General features: G+C 59.3%; 1 protein-coding gene across 1 annotated transcript in view; it reads right to left on the bottom strand.

Moving 5' to 3' along the window:
• Positions 1–13,603, bottom strand: part of CROCC (ciliary rootlet coiled-coil, rootletin) — a 37,134-nt gene extending 23,531 nt beyond the window's left edge. The window contains exons 1-14 of the mRNA XM_037501215.2: positions 13,299–13,603; positions 12,584–12,713; positions 11,241–11,395; positions 6,829–7,014; positions 6,646–6,729; positions 6,509–6,570; positions 6,259–6,424; positions 5,677–5,783; positions 4,406–4,642; positions 3,836–3,932; positions 3,140–3,223; positions 2,792–3,025; positions 1,960–2,159; positions 905–1,087 (exon numbers count right to left, since the gene is read on the bottom strand). Coding sequence (XP_037357112.1) covers positions 905–1,087; positions 1,960–2,159; positions 2,792–3,025; positions 3,140–3,223; positions 3,836–3,932; positions 4,406–4,642; positions 5,677–5,783; positions 6,259–6,424; positions 6,509–6,570; positions 6,646–6,729; positions 6,829–7,014; positions 11,241–11,395; positions 12,584–12,713; positions 13,299–13,490 — 2,117 coding nt within the window. The 5' untranslated portion in view covers positions 13,491–13,603. The remainder of the gene's footprint in view (positions 1–904; positions 1,088–1,959; positions 2,160–2,791; positions 3,026–3,139; positions 3,224–3,835; positions 3,933–4,405; positions 4,643–5,676; positions 5,784–6,258; positions 6,425–6,508; positions 6,571–6,645; positions 6,730–6,828; positions 7,015–11,240; positions 11,396–12,583; positions 12,714–13,298) is intronic.
• Between the last annotated feature and the right edge of the window lie 5,934 nt (positions 13,604–19,537).

The following is a 19,537-nucleotide window of genomic DNA, read 5'->3' as shown; positions in this document are numbered from 1 at the left end:
GGGTAACACCTGCATCGTGAAGTCACGATAAGGATACATGACTTTCTGCACTTGAAGTGCTTAAAACAGTCCCTGACCTAGCTCCCCAAGGGCCTTCATAAAGAATACCCACTACCTAGATGGACCACCATTTACTTATTTACTTATCAAAAGAGACAACAGTGCAGTGATTAAGAGGTTCACCCAGGCAGAATGCTGGGGTTCAAGTAATGGCTTTTCCACTAACTAGCTGTGTGTCCTTAGGCAAGTTACACAAACTCTCTGTGCTTCACCATCTATAAAATGGGGACATTGGTACCTCCTACATCAGAGAGTTATCATTAGGGCTAAATAAGAGACTCTAATTGCTTCAAACAGCATCTGGCATTTAGTAATATGAATATCATTGCTCTACGTTTATTAATTTTTAATTTATTTTTGCACAGAAGAGCTGGGTATAGGCCAGAGTTGCAGAGGGTGAAAGGATTCACCAGAGACAGAGTGGGGAGCATAACAGGTGGATTTACTGAAACACACTGCTGAGGGGAGCAGCAGGCAAGACAGGAGAGGTCTGCTGCGCCATGTGGGTTGCTCCCTGGCCGGGGATCGAACCCATGCTGCAGAGGCTGCGGATTGCTTCATAGTGCAGTGCTTAACCCCTTGCACCACCAGGGAGGCCCACGATTGGGATTTTAATTACTATCACCCACATTCTACCTCCTACCAGCTCCCTGTCCCAAGTAGGTGATTATACCTCCCTGAGCCTCAGTTTCCCAAAAAAGGTGGGTTAGAACACTCTCCCTCAGAGGGGTGCTGGGAGCACTCAATGTAGGAGGACTGTAGGGGGAGCACAGCAGGTGTTCCGCAGTTCCCACCCGGGAGCCCCCAGGCCCACCAGAGTGGCCCTGGCAGGAAGGCACCTCACCTGCGCTCGAGCTCCCTGCGCGTCCGCGCGCTGTCCTGCGCCGAGTCCTCGCGCTCTTCCCGCAGCTGGTCCCGCTGGCGCCGCAGCTCCTCCTGTGCCGCCTGCTGCTTCTCCCGCTCCTGCCGCAGCTCCTCAGCCTGCTGCTGGGCCACCTTTAGGCTGAGGGCCAGGCTGTCCTTCTCCCTGGGGGGCGAGAGGAGCAAGGGCTGGAAGGGCTGCGGGGCTGCTGCCTCGCCATAAGCCACATCCCTGGTGCTCTAAGGCACCTGCCTCCAGGAAGCCTTCCCTGATCCTGCCCATGACCATCTCATTTTAGCCACATCTCCCGAGAGTGGATTCTTCCTAACAGAGGAAAATGCAGTTCCTTTCCTTTCCTTCTTTCTTTCCCCAACCTGAAACCCAGTGGAATGGATGGAGACACAGGGATTTTCTCCAACACCCCACCAGGTTAAAGAGGCCAAGCCAGGCTCCTGGGACACCAGGGCAGTTGTGCGGCCAGCTCTGCGAGATCATGTGATACAGCACCACCCCGTGCTCCTCAATTCCAGCAGACCCAGTACGGCTGCATCTGCCCAGATCCCACAGCTTCCTGCTCCGCAGGCCATTATGGCCACCAGGGGAGGGGAGGGACAGGGTAGCAAAAACGTGGCGATGAGCGTGACCCGGGGCAGCAGCCCAGGAACGCTGGCTGCCTCAGTGCTGCTGGGGAGCAAAGCAGTAGGGCCAGGGCAGGAGGTCAGGAGGGCCTGCCTTTCATTTCCCTCCATTTTTCAAGCTTTTATGATGAATCACACTTACAAAGAGAAAAACAATACACAGAACTCTTCGAGATGACAGAAATGTTCTAACAGCCGCTGTGGCTACTGAGCACTTGAATGTGGCTGGTGCAACTGCGGGACTCCATTTTCACTTTTTAAACATTCCAAATAATTTCAGTGTTAGAGAGCCACGTGGCTAGCGGCCACCGCATCAGCACGAATGCACAGTACCGGCCCGGGCTGGCATAGCATCCAGACACTGGCATCCTCAGGCCCCACCTCCAGCCTCCCGGGCACCTGCTCAGGAGGTCGAGGGCACTCCGCAGACGCTGGGCCTCGCGCTGGGCATCCTCCTGGGCCTGGGCCGCCCCCTCGGCTTTGTCCCGCAGGCGCTGCAGCTGCCCCTCCAGGGCACGGCGTTCACCCTCGCTGTCACCAAGCTGCTTCCGCAGAGTGCCCAGGAGGTCCTGGCTGGCCTCGTAGCGCCCACGCATGTCCTGGGCATGGGAATCAGTGAGCCTGGGGGAACCCTAGGAAGCTCCCAGAGCCGCTACAGGTTCCCGGGACACACACTAGACACCTCTATGGGCCCAGGCCTGGGGCGGGAAAGTGAGGCTAAGCCCCCCACAGGGGATTTCTGGGCCTCCCACCACCACACTGTTCCTCACCACCCTTCTGAGCCCCCTCCATCTCTCTGGGTCCCCAGCAACCCAGACCTAAGCCCCCAAGATGCCAGACAAACCCCCACGCTCCCCCTTCCTCTCCCCAGTTCCTCCTCTTTGTATCCTAGTTGTCCTCTCTGCCCCAGTTCCCCAGCTCTTCCCATTCCAGGCCTATTTCTCCCCCCAGGACTTTCCCAGAGTCCTGGTTCATCCAGAAATCTCCACTCCCTTTCTGTACCAGGACTCTAGCCCCGCCCCCAGTTGCCCAAGCCCCTCCCTCGGGCTCAGATTCAGGCCTCTGGGATCTCAGCCACCTCCCAGAGTCCTGACTCTCCATGGCCAGTTCCCCACCCTAGTAAACTCAGGCCCCAACCTCTGGAAACCCGGCTCTGCCCTTAGGGCCCTGGCTCCGTCCCCAAGCTCCCCGCAAACCCTGGCTCCACCCCCATATCTCGGTCCCTTCATACCTGAACCTGCAGCTGGCGCTTGTGCAGGGCAGAATGGATCAGCACAAGCGTGGAGGAGTCCGAACAGGTGGGAGACGGGCCTCTGCGGGGGGAACGTCCACGTCCCGGGGAGGGCCGCTGCGTCGGGGATGGGGTCCGAGGGCCCGAGAGTCCCCGCAGGCTGCCATCTAATGCATCCGCCGTGTGCTCAGAGCTGCTTAGCTGGACACCGCTCTCCACATCTGACAGGACGGCCTGAGAGTGGGATAGGGAGGTACCCCACCCACTTGCAGTTCAGCTCAGGGTACCAGAGTGCGCGGTGGCCCAGGATGGCCTGGCCTGACCCTGCCCAGGGCTCCCGCCTCACACCTGCGCCAGGTCCCTCAGGGTCTGCTGCAGCCCATCCCCATCCTCATTCTCCAAGGCCACCTGCTCCTGGAGACGCAGGGATTCCTGGAGGCATGTTGGGAAGACAAAGACAAGGTGGTCAGGGTCTCTGCCCTGGTCTGAAACCTGGCCCCATCAGATGGCCTCTAAGACCGTGAGCATCAGTCAGCAGCTTGGGGGGTCCCACGGCAGCCCCAGTGCCTTCACTGAACAGACTCGGCCCAGAGAAGTGTAGTGTCCTGCCAGGGGTCACACAGCCTTTGGAGAACTAGACATAGAATCTGGGCCAAGGCCCGCACAGAAGGTTGCCAGCCCAGGAGTATCCTGGAGGAGTGTCCTGCTGGTGGGCAGGCAGCTGAGTTCCAAGAGAAAGAGCCTGGGTACAGACACAAATTCAAGTCCTGTCTCCCCCATTTATTCACTGGGGCCCTGGATGAGTGTTTTCCCTTAACAGTCAGTTACCTCGTTTATATAATGGGGCTTGTGCTGCAGGGCTGTGCAGAGGATGCCTGCGTAAAGGAGGTGAGTGTGCTTCCTGCTAAGGCTGGCACACACTAGGTGTTTAACCAATGAGGGTGAGACAGCCTGAGCATACCGCTTGGGGATGGGAGGGGGGTGGCCCCAGCAGCCCAGCTCCCAGCCTGTGTCCAGACCACATCTCAAGCAACTCTATCTCACCAGAGCTTCAAGCTTCTCCAAGAGGGCTTTGTTGACTCGATCCTTCTCCAGATTCTGGTTCTGAAGGCGCTCCACTGTCAGGGCCAGCTCTGTCACTCTGGGGGTGGGGGTGGGGGTAACAACTGAGTTGAATGGGTGACCCACCCCAACATCTCAAACCCAGCAGCTCCTGTGGCCTTCATCTGTCCCCAAACCTGCGGCAGGGACCCGAGGATCCATCTCCCTAGCTGTGTGACCCTGGGCAAATCACACTTCTCTGTGCCTGGACTTCTCGAGATGACCACCACAAGATGACCACCCCCTTTATCTCATGGGGAAGTATCTGGGACTTGCCTAGGTCACAGGAAGTGGGACCAAAAGAGCTGACATCGCAGGATGAGCTGCTTGTGATATTCCCTGGGGAAGAGCCCTCTGACCCTCAGTCTCTCCCTATGCCAAATGGGAGTACCTGGGAAGGCTGGTTAAGCTCATGGTGGGGAGGGTCCATCCCTGGTGAACACTCGTCCTCCCTGCATCTCAGGGGCACTCTGCAGGGACACCTGCCTTGCATGGAGCTTCCTAGGCACCCACCTGTCACTCAGGTCAGCCTTGTCCAGGTTGCTCTGCACCTGTAGCTGGGCCAGGTCCTTCTCCTGGAGCAACTTGTCCCGCAGCTGCTCCTCCACCTGGGCCTGCAGCAGGGCCTGCTTCTCAAGGGCTACCTGGGTCCGGCTCTCAGCTAGCCGCAGGCCTGCGCTCAGCCCCAGGCCCGCCTCCTGGACAGCTCGGGAGGTCCGGGCCAGCTCCCCTCCCACCTGCAGCAGGTCCCTGATGAAGAGAACACTAGATGTGGATGGGCTAAGGGGGTGGACCCCAAAAGGTACATTAGGTGGTGAGGCTGAGGGAAACAGGCTCTTCACACTATGGGTGGGTGGGTAAGTGGGTGAAACCACAAGGAAGAGCAATTAAGAAGAGCTCTGAATATTATAAATGGATGGGCTATATCCACCAACTCCACCACTAAGAATTTATCCTACAGAAATCCCCAAGGCTAGGTGTGTAAGGTGATCCTGTGCAGCACTGCTGATGTCAGAAATCCTGTAACAACCTTAATGACTGTCTAAAGGGGGCAGTTTCAAAATAAATCATGGTACATCCATTCAATGGAATACTGTGTAGCCAAGAAAAATGAATGGGGGGTCAATATGAAGCCACCTCCCAGTTATAACAATTAGAAAACTTCTTCAAGAACTACCAAGATGGGGGCCTCCCTGGTGGCGCAAGGCGGTAAGCACCGCACTGTGAAGCAATCCTCAGCCTCTGCAGCATGAGTTCCATCCCTGACCAGCCAGAGAGAAACCCACATGGCACAGCAGACCTCTCCTGTCTCGCCCGCTGCTCCCCTCAGCAGTGTATTTCAGTCAGTCTGCCTGTTCTGTTCCCAACTCTGTCTCTGGTGAGTCCTCTCACCCCCTACATCTCTGGCCTGTACCCCAGCTCTTGTATGCATCAATAAATAAAGCTTCAAATCCCGACTCAGTCATTTACTGTGTGACCTTGGGATGGTCACTCTACCTCTCTGAATGTCAGTGTTCTTATCTGTAAAATGGCGATAATCACAGTTCCTATTTCACAGGGATGCTGTGGATAGTCGATGAAACACAACGGAGAGTCTAGGGTGGTGAATGCCGATTGCACAGGTGGGGAGGAGTTCATTGTTACCAGTTGCCTCTGCATCTCCACAGGGCCTGACACACAGTAGGTCTGTTGGGTTGGACTGAAGTTCAACTGAGTTGAGTTCAACTTAAAAAGGGGTGTCTCCTGCTGCCCCCGAGCCACACCCTCCACCAGGCAGGCCTCACCTCTCAGTGGACATCTTCACCTCGCTGACCAGCCGTCGCACCCCCACCACCTGCCTCCAGAGGAGGAGCAGGCGACTGTGCTCGTTGCTGAAGTAGGTGTTGAAGGACTGGGGGGAAGATGAGCAGCGTGAGGGGCTGGATGAGTTTGCCCGGCTCTGACCGCCCAGGGGCACTGCTGTACAGGGAGTAAGCTCCCAGGGGTCAGCCCAGGGCTTGCCCAGGGAACCGCCATGATTACGCCTCCCCAGCCTCCCTCTCGCACAGGGAACAGGATCCACTCGTTGCAAAAGGCAGCAAGGAAGTGCTGGCGGCTGAGGTTTGCTCCCCAGCTGCCCGCCACCTGTCTGTGCCCAGTGGTGGGAGGGCTGCTTTGCTGGGGACACTGGTGCCACCACAAAGCTCTCATGAGGATGCGGGAGAAAACACAGGCCTGGCATGTGGTGCCCATCGAGGACGACCACTTACCCCTCCTAAAGGGTGTGCCCCCTGTCCCCAAAGCTGACTTCTGGCCTCTCAAGGATCCTTCCCCTCAGGTCAGGCTGGGCCCACAGGACTTGCTGACTACCCAGGCCCCGGGCCCACCTCCTCCTCACGCCTCCATGCTGCTTCCCGCTGCTCCAGTTCCTTGCGGCTGCGTGTCCAGTCACTGGTCACCTTGCGGATGTCTTCACTCAGTGCCTGATTAGCTGAGTTTGCCTGGTCCAGCTGTTCTCGGAGCATGGCGTTCACCTGGGCCAAGCTGGCACTCCTGGGGGAGCAGAAGGGAACATTGGGCACGTGCCCGAGAGGTGTACCGCCCTGCCCACCACACACTCTCCCCGCCGCGCCCCACCTCTGCTGCTCCTCCTCCAGGCGGATGAGGGCGCTCTCCAGGTCTTGGCTGTGCTCTGTGTCCTGGGTGAGAGAAGTGAGGGCATCAGGCTGGGCACGAGGAGGGAAGGACCCGCCCCTGCCCACGCTGGCACCCACCCTCAGCTGCTGCTGTTCCAGCTCTGTGGATCTCTCCAGCACCTGCTGCTCCATCTCCGAGCACTTCTTCTTGTACTGGAGGATCTGGGGGGCGGGGGTGGGAGCGGAGGGTTAGCCCAGGAAGGCGGGGGCAGGGCAAAGCGAGCACATGGGTGGGCAGAAGCAGGAGTGGGAGGCCCTGACCTTGGCCTGCAGCCGCTGCACAAGCTGGGCCTGCCGCTGCTGGCCTTCCTGGTAGGCCTGCAGCTTGCGCCGGTAGGAGGCCTGCTCCTCCTGCAGCTGCCTCCGCAGCTCCACGCTCTGCCGCACCAGCCCCCTGGGCTCCTGCGTTGCCAGCTCCCCAGACTCCAGCCGTACAGCCTGCTCCAGCTGCAGGGAAGAGCCCTGGATGAGAGTCCTGGGCCTCCAAGGAAGGCAGACACAGGCCTCTGCAGGGGGCGCCAGGCAGAGCCAGGACCCACAATGCTTTGCAGGCACATGTGGGCAAACCCAGGATGCAAAGCACTTGTGCATGGGCTAATGCAACCAAGCAAGGACACAGGTAGGCATGCATGGCCACAGAGCGCATGCATGGACACACAGACCAGCATGCAAGGACACGTGCAGGTGGGCCCACAAATAGGTGCAAGCAAAACAAAGATGCACCTGGGGGTAAACCTAAGAGCCTCTGGGTGCTCTGTGAGCCTCCCCTCCAGAGCCTAGCCTGCTGTGGTTAGTGATTAGCAGATCCCTGCCCATCCCCCACCCTGCGTGAGCTCAGGAAGCCTGGCTCTGTTCCCCACTCCATTGTGCTTGTTGCTACCCCGAATTAATGGCATGAGCACAAATGAATACATTCAAAACACAGGCTTCAATACGTACATGCACATGAGCTTGGAGACGCAGCTGGTCTCAAACATACCCAGGTGAAGAGATGAATTCCCTGCCCCTCCCACGCCCCAAACACACAGTGCTCAGATTTGTACGAGGTGCACACACACACACACACACCACCCCCTGCTCCCCCCTGGTTAATGCCCTGGCAGTTCCAGTCTGGCCTCAGACTCCCACCAGCCCCTGACTCACGGGAAGCCTCTGCTGCCACCCCCTTCCTCCACCCCAGGAAGCTGGCAGCCCCTTCATCATCAGATCCTGTGGGCACAGGTGGGCTCTAGCTGTCCCCACCAGCTGTGGAATGCCCTACCCCCCTCAGGCGCCTCCTGGTCCCACGGGGCCTCAGCCTCCTCCAGCTGTCAGGGAGGGAGGAGGCAGCTGGGCCGATGAGCAGACGGACAGGGAACCCTCCACCTCCCTAGCCTCAGCCCAGCAGTAGAAGGGGGCATTCACACATGACCCTCTAATAACCAGGCCAGGGCAGCCTGGAGGCTAAAAACCACATCACCAGGCACCCCGCCCTGCTTCCTGGGGACAGCAGTGGGTCAGGATGGCTGTGGCGGGGGGGACACAGTCCTAGGGTGTGGGAGGAGGCAATAAATATGCAGGGCCTGTGGCCAGCATGGGCCTGGGTCCCCAAGTCGGGTGCAGGCTGGTCTGTGTGTGTGCGGTGGTGGCCGCGAGACATGCATGGATGCAGGGGCCCATGTGGGGCAGGTGGGGGAAGTTTTGTCATCTGTCTCCACCACGTGGGACCCAGACTGTCTGTGTGGTGGGGACTTCCCGGCCACAGGAACCTGCCCAGGTGGGGTGGCATCTGTGGCCCCAGTTCTACGTGTGGTACAGTGCAGGGTGGGTCAGGGGCACCTGTGCGCTCATGTGTTGTGTGTCCATGTGCACGAATTCAGGGGCTGGTCTGCAAGCGTCTGGGCTCTGCGCCTGGGGTGTCTGGGGTGTGTCAGTGACTCCATGTGCCCAGCATGTTGTATCTTTGTCCGGCGGTGCGTATGAGATGTGTCGTGAGGTGTGTGGTGTGGGTATGTCGCGGTGGGGTGACTGCACCTAGGTGACACATTTTGTGCCTGGGCGACGGTATGGTGTCCAGCCTGGGCACATCCTGCTCTGTGCCCAGCCCATGAGCCAGCGGTGGCCTGGGCTTTCTGCACCATGTGCGTGCATGCGTGCATGGGTGTCGGCAGACCGTGACCTGTGTTGTGTGTGTTGTACACCTATGTGAGCCAGGTGCTGCTGGCTTCTGTGATCTAGGGGTTTAGGGGGTCTTCAGGTGCTCCCCTGCTTCCCCAAGCTCACAGCCAGATCTAGTGGCTCCCGGCCATACGGCACCCCTTTCTACAAAGTTGGCCCCTCACAAAACAGCCTTTCAATTTTTCTTGTAATTCAAAAAAGAAGGAGGCCGCCACCCTGCTGGGGATGAAAGGAGTTTACTGTCTCCCCTAGCAACGGCAGCCCTAGCACCCGCTATTCAATTCTCTGTCCAGGTTGCCATGGACACTGGAGGAGCCCAGGGGGTCTGACCTGTGGAGCTGAGCAGGCGTGGCCACCCCTCCCTCCCATCCCTGCTGCCTCCCCCACACTTGCTCCAGGGGACAGGAAGAAGGGGGCCTCCTCAGGCACCTGAGGTCCTCCCTCTGACCTGACAGGAAGCCACTGCGAGCCTCGGCCTCAGTTTCCCCTCATGGCATTAACATGACACAGATCCCAACCCCACATCACTCCCCACCCCAGGGCTGCTACGGGTTTAAAGAGTCAGAACCACCTCGCTGACTGCCCCCAGCCAGCCCACCATGAGCAGTCAGGGCCACAGGGGCAGGCCCTGCCACTCACAGCCACAGGGACAAGTGAGCAGTGGCGGTGACACAGCCCTCAGAGCCTGCTGAGCCCCGGGCCGGGAGGCTCATTCCAGCTCCACCACTGACCCTGGCCCTCTCTGGGCCTCAGTTTCTCCATCTGTAATAAGGTGATGTCCCCAACCCCACCCACCCGGGAAAGGTGTCCAGGTCATACTTGTCCAATCCCTATCTCCAGGTGGGGCCTCACTCACGCATCTCAGGGGATCCCTCCCCCCTCCACATGTTATTCAGTGAGCCATGTGAGAGAATTTTCTAGACTAACACAGGACCCCATGTTGTGCAGCCACACAAGCTATGTCCTACCACAAAACGGTTCCCACCTCTTCTTCCCTTCCCCACCTGGAGTGTGAGTGTGTGTGTGTATGTGTGTGTGTGTGTGTGTGTGTGTGTGAGAGAGAGAGAGAGAGAGAGAGAGAGAGAGACGGTCAGAAGCTGGCACTTATGAGGCAGACCCTGGGGGCCTGGCATTGTGCCGGGGCCAGAAGAAAGGTTTAAAGGGAGGAGCTGGCTCAAGGCCCTAACACTACTGACAATGTGGGACCGGGGCCAGTCCGCCCTTCACACCCCTGCAGGCCTGAGAAAACTAGCTCTGTATACTCCCCAATGCTTAAGGGTCACCAGAGCCCCCCACCCTGGCTCTCTGCAAGTCCCAACAAGTCGGGGGCTTGTCCAGAAGGATGGATACCAGGACACGGGCCACCCCACAACCACACACAGGAATGCACAGTCCTCTTCCCAACACGGTGGCAAGACCCAGGGTAGACAGGCCTGTTCAGGGGGCCTCGGATAACACAGGCTCTGCAGGACCACACGGGGACCCTGGGTCAGCCTCCATCTCCAGGGCTCAGCACCCCCTCTCTCACATCACAGGGTCATGTCTGAGGTCGTTCCAGCATTCCAGGAGTCACCCGCCTGGAACTCCCAGCACCAGTGTCTTCTGAGCCCAGGCAATGACATTGCAGCAGAGTGGGCTAGGGTCAAGATACCAGGCCTTAACTGGCTGTGTGACCCCAACAGCACCTTCCCTCTCTGAAGCTGTTATATCTCTTCTGTTAAATGAGCATCACAGTGAGCCTGACCTCGGTGCATTACATGTCAAGCACCCAGCACGTGTCTGGCACGCAGTAGGCACTCAACCCGCAGTCACTATTCTGACTGTTACAACCACCCCACACCTTCCATCTGCACTCACACCCCACCCTCACGCACCTCTCTCACCAACTTTCAGCTACCATCGACTCCCCAGGGTCACCGCCCACGACTGTGGAGCTCCAAAGGGCAGGAGTGCACAGAGAACAACCAGCAACTCCTGCCCCAGACCCTGGACTCCGACGTCTGCAGTACAGGTGGGGTGGGGGTGGGGTGGGGCAAGGCACTGAATCCTGGCTGGACTTAAAGGCAGGCCTGGCTCTTCCTTCCTCCCTTGGCTGAGCCTCACAACAGTGAAGGCAGATCCAGTGGGACCAGTGCCTCCCCAGGCTGCCCCAGTTGGGGTGAACCCCAAGAGCCATGTAAATGGGAGCATAGGGGGGTGCCCAAAGACTTGAGGGTCCTCTCGTTTTCTGTGTCCCATACCCCCGAGCAGGCCTGGAGCAACCAGAAATGAACCACCTCTGGTTGGAAGCATCTTATTCCATTTCCTCACTGATTCCTCACATACCACGTCACATTAGCAGGACAGAAAACAGGACAGGAGAGTGGAGCCATTTGCTCAAGGCCGTTCAGGTGGCTGAGCCCCAATTTAAACCCAGGTGCCTGACACCAGGGCCCACACTGCCCAGCGTGGCAGCTCAGCTTAGCCCAGGGCTCTGCAGCAGGGGCGTCCGGGCTGATCCCGCAGGCAGCACCCACCCTCTCGCTGACCGCGTTGTACTTGATGGCCAGCTCGTCGCGCTCAGCTCGGCTCTGGGCCAGCAGGTCCTCCACGCGGGACAGCTCCTGCTGCAGCAGCTGGTTCTCCTCCTGCAGCGACAGCATCGATGCCATCTCTGGGGCCGGCAGCGGGGCTGCGGAGGGAGTGGACACACGCTTGGCTCCACCTGGATCCAGGCGGACGTCCTCCCGTACAGATGCCCTACCCGTTCCTGCAGCCCGGAGCATGGACCAGACCCCGGGTGGCCCGGTGGGAGTGGAGAGGGTGCCAGACCACACAAACAGAGCCAAAGGACAAAAAGGTGAGCAGCCTTAGAGGGGGCACCAGGATGCTGAAGTGGGGGAGGCCCGAGAGGTGCAGCAGGGAGGCTTGGTCCGGGAATCAGAAGACCAGGCCCCAAGTTCCAGCTCTCTCCTCTCTAATTGCTACTTTTCTCTGGGTCTCAGTTTTGCTGACCTTAAAATGGACGGAACAAACCCTGCCAGGAGAGACCGAGAGCCTCGCTTAAGGGAAGAGCTTCATGTAACTTCCGAAGCCAGAAGGGCTCAAGACAGCACAGGCCAAGTGAGGAGGAGGAGGGAAATAAAGGCAGAAGTGGAAGGGTCGCCCTGTCTTCTGGGCTCCCCTCCCATGCCAAGAACTGGACCCACCACAAGTCTCTAGGCTCTTCCAGCTTGGGGTAAAGATTCTCTAAGTCTCTCCCTGTCTGGGGTTGCCAGGGGCCCCAGTATTGCTAGTCCTCCAAGGAGACTGACGCTGGACACGTACTGCAGCAGGAGCACCACAAACACCACGGAGAGCTGCAAACGTGCCAGCTGCAATGGAGTGTGCCCTTCCCCGCCCCTAAGCCACATGGCCTTTTTGTGGTCTGGCCCACCAGGAGGGGCAGAGACCCCTCAGCCTCCCTGACCAGAAGGGGAATGGGCAGCGCCAGCACTCTGGCTCTGCAAAGCCCTGGGCTCAGCTGAGCTGCCTCCCGCGGTAACTTCGGGGTCAGTCAGCTCACACCTTCCCTGGGAAGGAATATGGGTTTGGAGTTTAAGTCTCCGCAGCGGGCCACAGGCAAGCAAGGAGGGGATTTGCAGCACCACCTTCTAGCACCTTCTAGCTGAATCCCACGGGGAGACCAGTCTGGGCAGGTTACCCCTCTGAGCCTCCATCCCTCATGGGTAAGATGGGTTCCTCCACCGTAGGGCTGCGCCTGCCTCACGGGGAGAACAAACATGGAAAGCTGTGGGCACGCTCATCGCAGTCTGTCGAGGTGTGAGAAGCAAACTGAGAGCTGTGGGCAGTGCCCGTGGGGGGGTGGGGGGGCTGGTACCTGGACTCTCAGGCTGGGAGAGGTTGCGGGTGACGATCTCCCTGATGCGGGCGGGCAGAGAGTCCTGGGCCGGGTCCCGCACACCCAGGCCCTTCTCCTGGCCCGACCCCAGGATGCTGCTTTGCAGTGTCTAGGGGTTAAGACAGAGGGTCTGTGGGGGACCTGGGACATTGGGCACCCTAGCCTGGGTGGGAGAGGAGCAAAGTCCAGCCACCCAAGATGTGGGTGCCCAGGAGGCCCTCAGGAAGTCCCTGTAAGGGAGGGAAGCCTGGGAACTAGAATCTAGTGTTACAAAAAGTTCCCTGGAAGGTCACTCTTGGGTGCCCCCTGCCCAGGGAAGGGGGTCCCCCCGCTCAGGGGCAGAGAAGAGAACCAAACCCCAATGGCCTCCTCACAAACCCAATCAGAGCAGCAGATTATTGGGGGTTCCAACCTCTAGTGAGGATCCCACTGTGCCAGCAGTTCACCCCAACCCTAAAATCTGGGAGTGGGGACCACCTTCCCCACACAGGGCATTAGGATAAGGGAACCATAGCAGTTGAGCCCTGAGCACCCCTCTACCCCCAGTCTGACTGGGAGCTGAAAGCTGAGGCCCTTGTGCACCCCACCATCACACCTCTCCCACCCTTTGACCCCCAAGATGCACCCACCCCTCACTTTCCAGCTAGGCCTAGGATGCCCATCCTGGCCAGTGGGCACGGTCCCCAGGACCCACCTGGACAACAGTCTCCAGTGCCAGCTGGGCCTCCAACGACCCCTCTAGCCCCAAGCTCATGGAGGGGAGGTTGTGGGCAACCCTAAGGCCCCTTTTCCAGGGTTCCAGAGAGCAGCTCAGCCGCCCACCCCACAGCCAGACCTCGGTGCAGAGCACTGGGCAGATTAGGCTTAAATCCGGCGGTGCCCCCATGTGACCACAGAGGTGGGAGGGGCCGAGGGACCAGCGGGGAGTGAGAAGAAAGGGGGGGGCAAAGGCAGGAGCGAACTGAGGCGAGAAGAGGTCTGAAGGGGGGGTGGGGCAAGAAGGAGGCACCCCCACTCCAGCCCCCCAGTCTACCCCTCCCCCAGCACTCTCTCCACCCTCCCCAGCTGCTGGGTCCTAGAGCCCTCCAAACCCCGGCGGTGGGTCCGCATCCAGGAAGCTGGGAAGGCCAGTCTTCCAGGCCGCCTTTGCTGGCCCACATGGGGGTGACATGGTTGGCTAAGAATGTATTTAGTGGGTGCTGGGATGACCTTTGCCCACCTCAGGTGAGAAGAACACCAGCTGAGTCACCCAGACCGGAAAGGGAGCAGCCCCCCTCACCCTCACTCCCACGCTGGCTCTGTGGCCCCTGGAAAGCAACTCTGCCTCCCTGATCCTCAATGTCCCCCTGTTTGAGGTTGTCCAAGGGATTAAACAAAACACCCTGTGTGACTCACGCCCTGAGCGGGCACTCAGTGAATACAAATGGCCAGTCCCTCACCCCAGGGCCCTGGGCTCCAAGGCCCACCCGCCTGCACTATTCCTTCCCCGCCTGGTGGCTGGGGCCGCAGCTCTGGAGTCAGCACTGGAGTCCCAGCTCTGCCATTTGTTGACAATATGGCCTTGAACAAGGTCTCTTTCCGAGCCTCAGTTTCCTCATCTGTAATGTGGGCCAATTGCAGGGACCCCGCAGTGACTGCAAGGATTAAATGGGGTGAAAGGTGGAAGTGGCTTAGAACCACAGTGCCCGGGAGTGGGCAGCACATGGCACCAGTGGCATGTGTCTGGGCTCCTGCCGCCTTCCCCCACCCACCCCCCCGACCTCTGGGTGCCCTCTGCTCTGAGTGCCTGTCCCCTAAGAGGCACATTTATGCTCCCTTATTAACTCCCCACCCATTTCCAGATGAGGAAGCGGAGGCTCAGCGAGGAAGCAGAGGCCCAGCAGGCCAAAGTAGCAGGCAGCAGGAGCGGGAAACCTAAAGCTCCCTGCATTGGGTCTGACCACCCCGCACACAGTGCCTCTTGGGCAAGGTCGGGGCAGCTGCCGTTCAAGGCTCCGCCAAGGTGTCCAGGTCCCACCCAGGAATGCAGCAGGTGACCCCTCACCCCCAAGTAGGAAATCTGTTCTGCAAATGGAAAACCAGGAAACAGGGTGCACCAAGTTGGAAAGATAAGCATCACAAAGTTGCCATGACAACCAAGGCCAGATTCAGACAAAACTAAACTTGGCAAGGGGCAGAGAGCTGCCACTACAAGCCCTGGGAACCCCCTTTGGCTACCCCCAGGCAGCCTTCAGAAATCCCCGCTATAGGGTCTCCCTGGTGGTGCAGGGGTTAAAGTCTCAGCTCTATAAAGGCTGAGTTCATCCCAGGCTGGGGAGTTACCCACACGATGCAGCTCCAGCTCCCCTCAGCAGTGTATTTCAGTGGATCCTCCTGTTCTGCTCCCCACTCTGTCTGTGGTGGATCCTCTCACCAGAACCCCCCCCCCCACCTCTGGTCTTCATCCCAATTCCCGTATGTATAAATAAACACTCCTAGGCCAAGATCTCCACCCTATGTGCCCAGGTTGGCAGAGAGAGGGGTCCTGATGTGCTTGGTGAACTGAATTGAAACTGTTCTGTGCCCTGAGGGATGGTGAGGGGGGAGGGGGTGGGACATCAGAACCCTGATGGGTGATACCAACACTTGGTTTTGCCCACAGATATTTCTCCACCGAGCCCTACTGGCCTCTGCAGATCCCAAGAAACCACATATACATCCTGAGTCTTCTTGAGTTCTCCAACATCTGCAGCTCCCATCGAACCCTCAAAAATGATGGAAATGCGCATAGGAAAATTCTGACATAATAGGGTCAGTGTCTGACTGCTGGGACTCCAATGTTGCCAATTTCTCCCTACCAGCTGCGTGACCCTGGGCCAGTGACTTCTGTGACCCTTGGCTTCCTCGTCTGTAAAATGGGATCATAATTGTACATGCTTCTACACACAGAATTAAATGATCCATGCCTAGCTGTGTGCCTGGATATGGTGTGGCCGAAACGCCTATGCGTCCACCATAAAATATTTCTGATTCTTCTTAGGAAAAAGGTTCCTAGCTATTCCCCAGATGCCCTTGCAGACAGATCTGGTCATGTGATCAAGTTGCTGCCAGTGGAATTAAGGCAGAAAGAATGTGTGCAGCTTCAGACCATCAACACTCCCATGAAGGTTCTCCTAGGTTGCTCTCCTTCCCTGCCCCCCAGCCAGAAGGAAATAACGCTGAGTTCTAGGGGACGCCAGAACCACAAGATGGGAGTTGGGGTTTGTGGGCCACTGCATAGAAAGTCACCTGCCAAATACCCCACAGGATATTTCACGATTGAGAAATAAACCTGATGTGCCAAGTCTCTGAGAACTCAGGTTCCACCATCACACAAGCTAGTATTAATTACTGCACGCCATTAAATAGTGGGTAAGTGTAGGCTGTTATTACTGTTACCACTAATAGTGTTAGTCTCGTTGGTTCTCAATATCCAATCTAGAACCTTGTAGCTGGCACAGGAGACCTGAGGCTGCTGTTCAATGAATAAATACAGAGGAGACACCCTTTGAACCCATTCCTTCCCCACCCCTGCTTGGCCAGTGCCCACCCTCAAAACCTGCTATTTGCCAGGTCGAGCTGTAGGAATAGCTAGAAAGTCCCCCAAAGATGACTCTTCCGTCTGAAACATACCAGCTGCTTTTACCGCATACCCCTTCATTGTTGTCTGGTTGCTTGACTAAAAATTATAATAAAACGACTGAAGCAATCACGAACCAGGACTCTGTATCTGCACCTAATCTGTACTCACCTTATAGCCCTGTGATGCCGATACTGATCTGCCCACTTTACAGGTGACAACATGCTCAGTTGCCCGGCCACCAAGAGTTGCAGCCAACGCTGAGACCCAGGTATGCCCGGTGCCAAAGTTTGAAACCACACGGCCATCATCAGGCAGCGCTTGCTGTGCCCGCAAGCTCCGACAATGACGGCGTGTGCTATATAAGCCACTGCTCTCCTCTGCTCAAACCCCACTGGCTCCTATCACACCCTAAGCAAATTCAAAGTCCTGCCCAGCCTTGCCCCCAGTCTCCTCCTTGCTCTTGCTCCAGCCACGCTGTGCTGGCTTGATTCGTTTCAAACATACCAGGCTTGCTCCTACCCCAGGGCCTTTGCACCTGCCATTTTTCTTCTCCCTTCGTTCGAATAGCTGACTCCTCCTTGTCAATCAGATCTTGATTCAAAAACATCACCTTCAGAGAGCTAGCCCTGACCTCTCCACTAAAGTGGTCCTGCCAGGAGGCATTCATGTTTGCTCCAACATGTACGCTGCATCTCCTCCAAGGTCAGGGGCCCAGCTGGCCTTACTCACTGCTGTCTCCACAGTACCTAAGGCCCAGAGCATAATGGACAGCTGTTGACCGAATGAATGCATGCTGAGAGACAGGTAATGATAGCAGAAACTAAGTGGGAAAAAACGGGAAGAAAGGGGAAATCATTGCCCTGGGCTTTGGGAGGGTATATGTCACATTGGGCAAACCCACAGACTGAGGTGCTAGAAGGACTGAGGGTGAACACACACCCAGCCCTGCCGTAAAGCAGGCAGCATCCCCCACAAAGGACTCCAGGGTGGGAGGGGTGCCTAGTCTCCAGGGCTGGAGAGAAAGACAGGAGAGCCGAGATCAGACAGGGAAGCCCCCAGTGACTCCTGAGGTCATTCCTGAACCCTTTTCTGACCCAGGAGCCCCACCTGGCCCCTAGACTCCGGCCTGCTCCTGCCACAGGATTTATTTTAAAGCACCTGCTGTGAACTCAGCTAAGGAAAACAGGAAATCTCAGATGACAACAGACAAGTTACCCTCACAGCCCCTCCCCCAGGCAAATCTGGGCTCCCCTGGGAGCTGGGGAGACCAGCCCCTCCCCCAGGCAAATCTGGGCTCCCCTGGGAGCTGGGGAGACCAGCCCCTCCCCCAGGCAAATCTGGGCTCCCCCTGGAGGTGGGGAGACCGGTCATCAAGGGCGCAGAGTCCGCCAGAATCCTCTAGGATTTGCAGAAAAATCACGAGGGAGCCCATTCACGCCAACCCGAGACTGGGCCAGGGAGCCTCGGGCCGGGTTTGAGGAGTGCAAGGAGGCCCCACATCCCTGCACAGGCTGTGCCATCTCAGGCAACTGAACTGCCCGCTCTGGGCGCCAGTTCTCTCCCCGGGAAAGTGGAGCCACTTGCAACTGCGCAGGGTCGCTGGAAGACGAAATGGCCTCCCCCAGGGGCAGGGCGCGCGCCGGGCCCGCATGCAGCCACCGTGAGGCGCCGACTCTCTGTGGTGGCTGCGGGGAAGGGCCTCCCCCCAGCTCGGCCCGGGTGGGGGGCGCCGTGGGGCGCCTGCAGGCCGCTGCACCCCGCCGGCCCGCGCCTCGCCGCGCCCACGCCGGCCCGCGCGGACCCCGGAGGACGCGGGCGGGGCGTCCGGCAGGACGTCCGCGGGGCCCGGGGCGCGCGCTCCTGCGGCCAGGCCAGGCCAGGCGGCCGCGGGGCGCAGCCGGGCGCCCGAGCGCCCCCGGGACCCCGGACGGCGGCCCCGGGACCCCGGACGGCGCCCGCCTTCCTGCCGCCCGCCACCCGCCGCCCGCCGCCCGCGCCGCCACACCAGCCCGGCCACCGGCGCCGGGGCGTCCCCGCGGCCTCCTCCGCCGGAGCGCGCCCCGCGCACCCGAGTCCCCCGCCCGCGGGAGCGCGCGCCGCCGGCCCCCTACCTTTGCGCGCCGCCGCCGCCCGGGCCGAGCGGGCCGGGCTGGGCGGGGCCGGGGGCGGGGCCTGGTCGGGCCGGGGGCGGGGCCTGGTCCGGAGGCGGGGCCGGGGCTGGGGGCGGGGCCGGGGCGGGGCTCGCGGCCAACCCGCCCGCGTGCCCGCGTCGCCGGGGGTGGGGGGCGGAGGCCGCACCCCAGGAGCCGGGCCCGGCGGCCCGGGCGGCGCCGCGGGGCGTGGAACGGGCCTGTGGAGCGAGTGCCGGGCCCACGCTGGACACACGCTCGCACTCACTGCTCCGGACAGCCCAGCAAAGGGGATTATTCGCTTCTTGCATAAACGGGAAACTGCAGATTGCGCAGGTCGCGCGGAGTCGCCGCTGCTAAGAGGCGGGATCGAAGGGCCCCCTGAGGTCTCGGCTCGTCCTCACTGGCCCGGCCGTAAAGGTCCTTAACTACTAAGCTCCGGCCTCACATCGCCCCGGCAGGCTGAGTAGCGAGACTGGGCTGCAGGGGGCTGGCGGGTGAGGGAACGTCTTCCTTTCCTGATGTCCTGACAGGGCGGGTGTGTGAGATGGTGACACCCGAGCCCGTCTGCTGCCGGTTCCTTCTGCTCATGCCCCAGACGGGAAGCGGTCAGACCACAGAGGAAAGGTCCTCTGTCCCTTACGAATCCCTTGGGTCCATTCCCCGCTCTCAGCCTTCCCGTCTGGAAGGCACTGGATTCAGGCAGGTCTGAATCTAGTGGGGGGGGGGGGTGCCTTGTTAGAAAAAGCATGTTTCATTTTACGATTTTCTATTTGGAGAACAGTTCTGTGCTCCCCTCCATTTGGAGGGGATGAGTAGGTGCTTTGTCTAAGGGGAGCCTGGTTTTAACATCTGAAACGCCCTCCAGGCTGACAGCCTGCCCTTCAGGCTGACCCAGGGATCCCACAGGCAGGGCTGGGACCTGATCAGGGCTGAGGGTTATTGATCGACGGAGATTTCAGTCAACCCCTGGGCTGGGGCTGGAAGAGGTGCAAAACTGGAAGGAAAGTTTCACTGAGGTGACCTGTTACAGCCAAGGGAGGGGTGCCTGACCCCTGCCAGTAAACACAGCTGCCCTGAGATGCCCAGCATGGCCTGGGTGTGAAACCCTATCACCCAGACCTGCGGGGTCCCGACTCCACAGGGGGTCCCTACCCTGGCAGGCTCACGGCCCCACCGGTACATTTCTCATCCTGCCTGCCC

The sequence above is a fragment of the Talpa occidentalis genome, unplaced genomic scaffold (genome assembly GCF_014898055.3).
Source record: "Talpa occidentalis isolate TD23 unplaced genomic scaffold, MPIMG_talOcc4v2.1 talOcc4.9, whole genome shotgun sequence".
NCBI lineage: Eukaryota > Metazoa > Chordata > Mammalia > Eulipotyphla > Talpidae > Talpa > Talpa occidentalis.
This window is presented reverse-complemented; position numbering and strand designations above follow the sequence as displayed.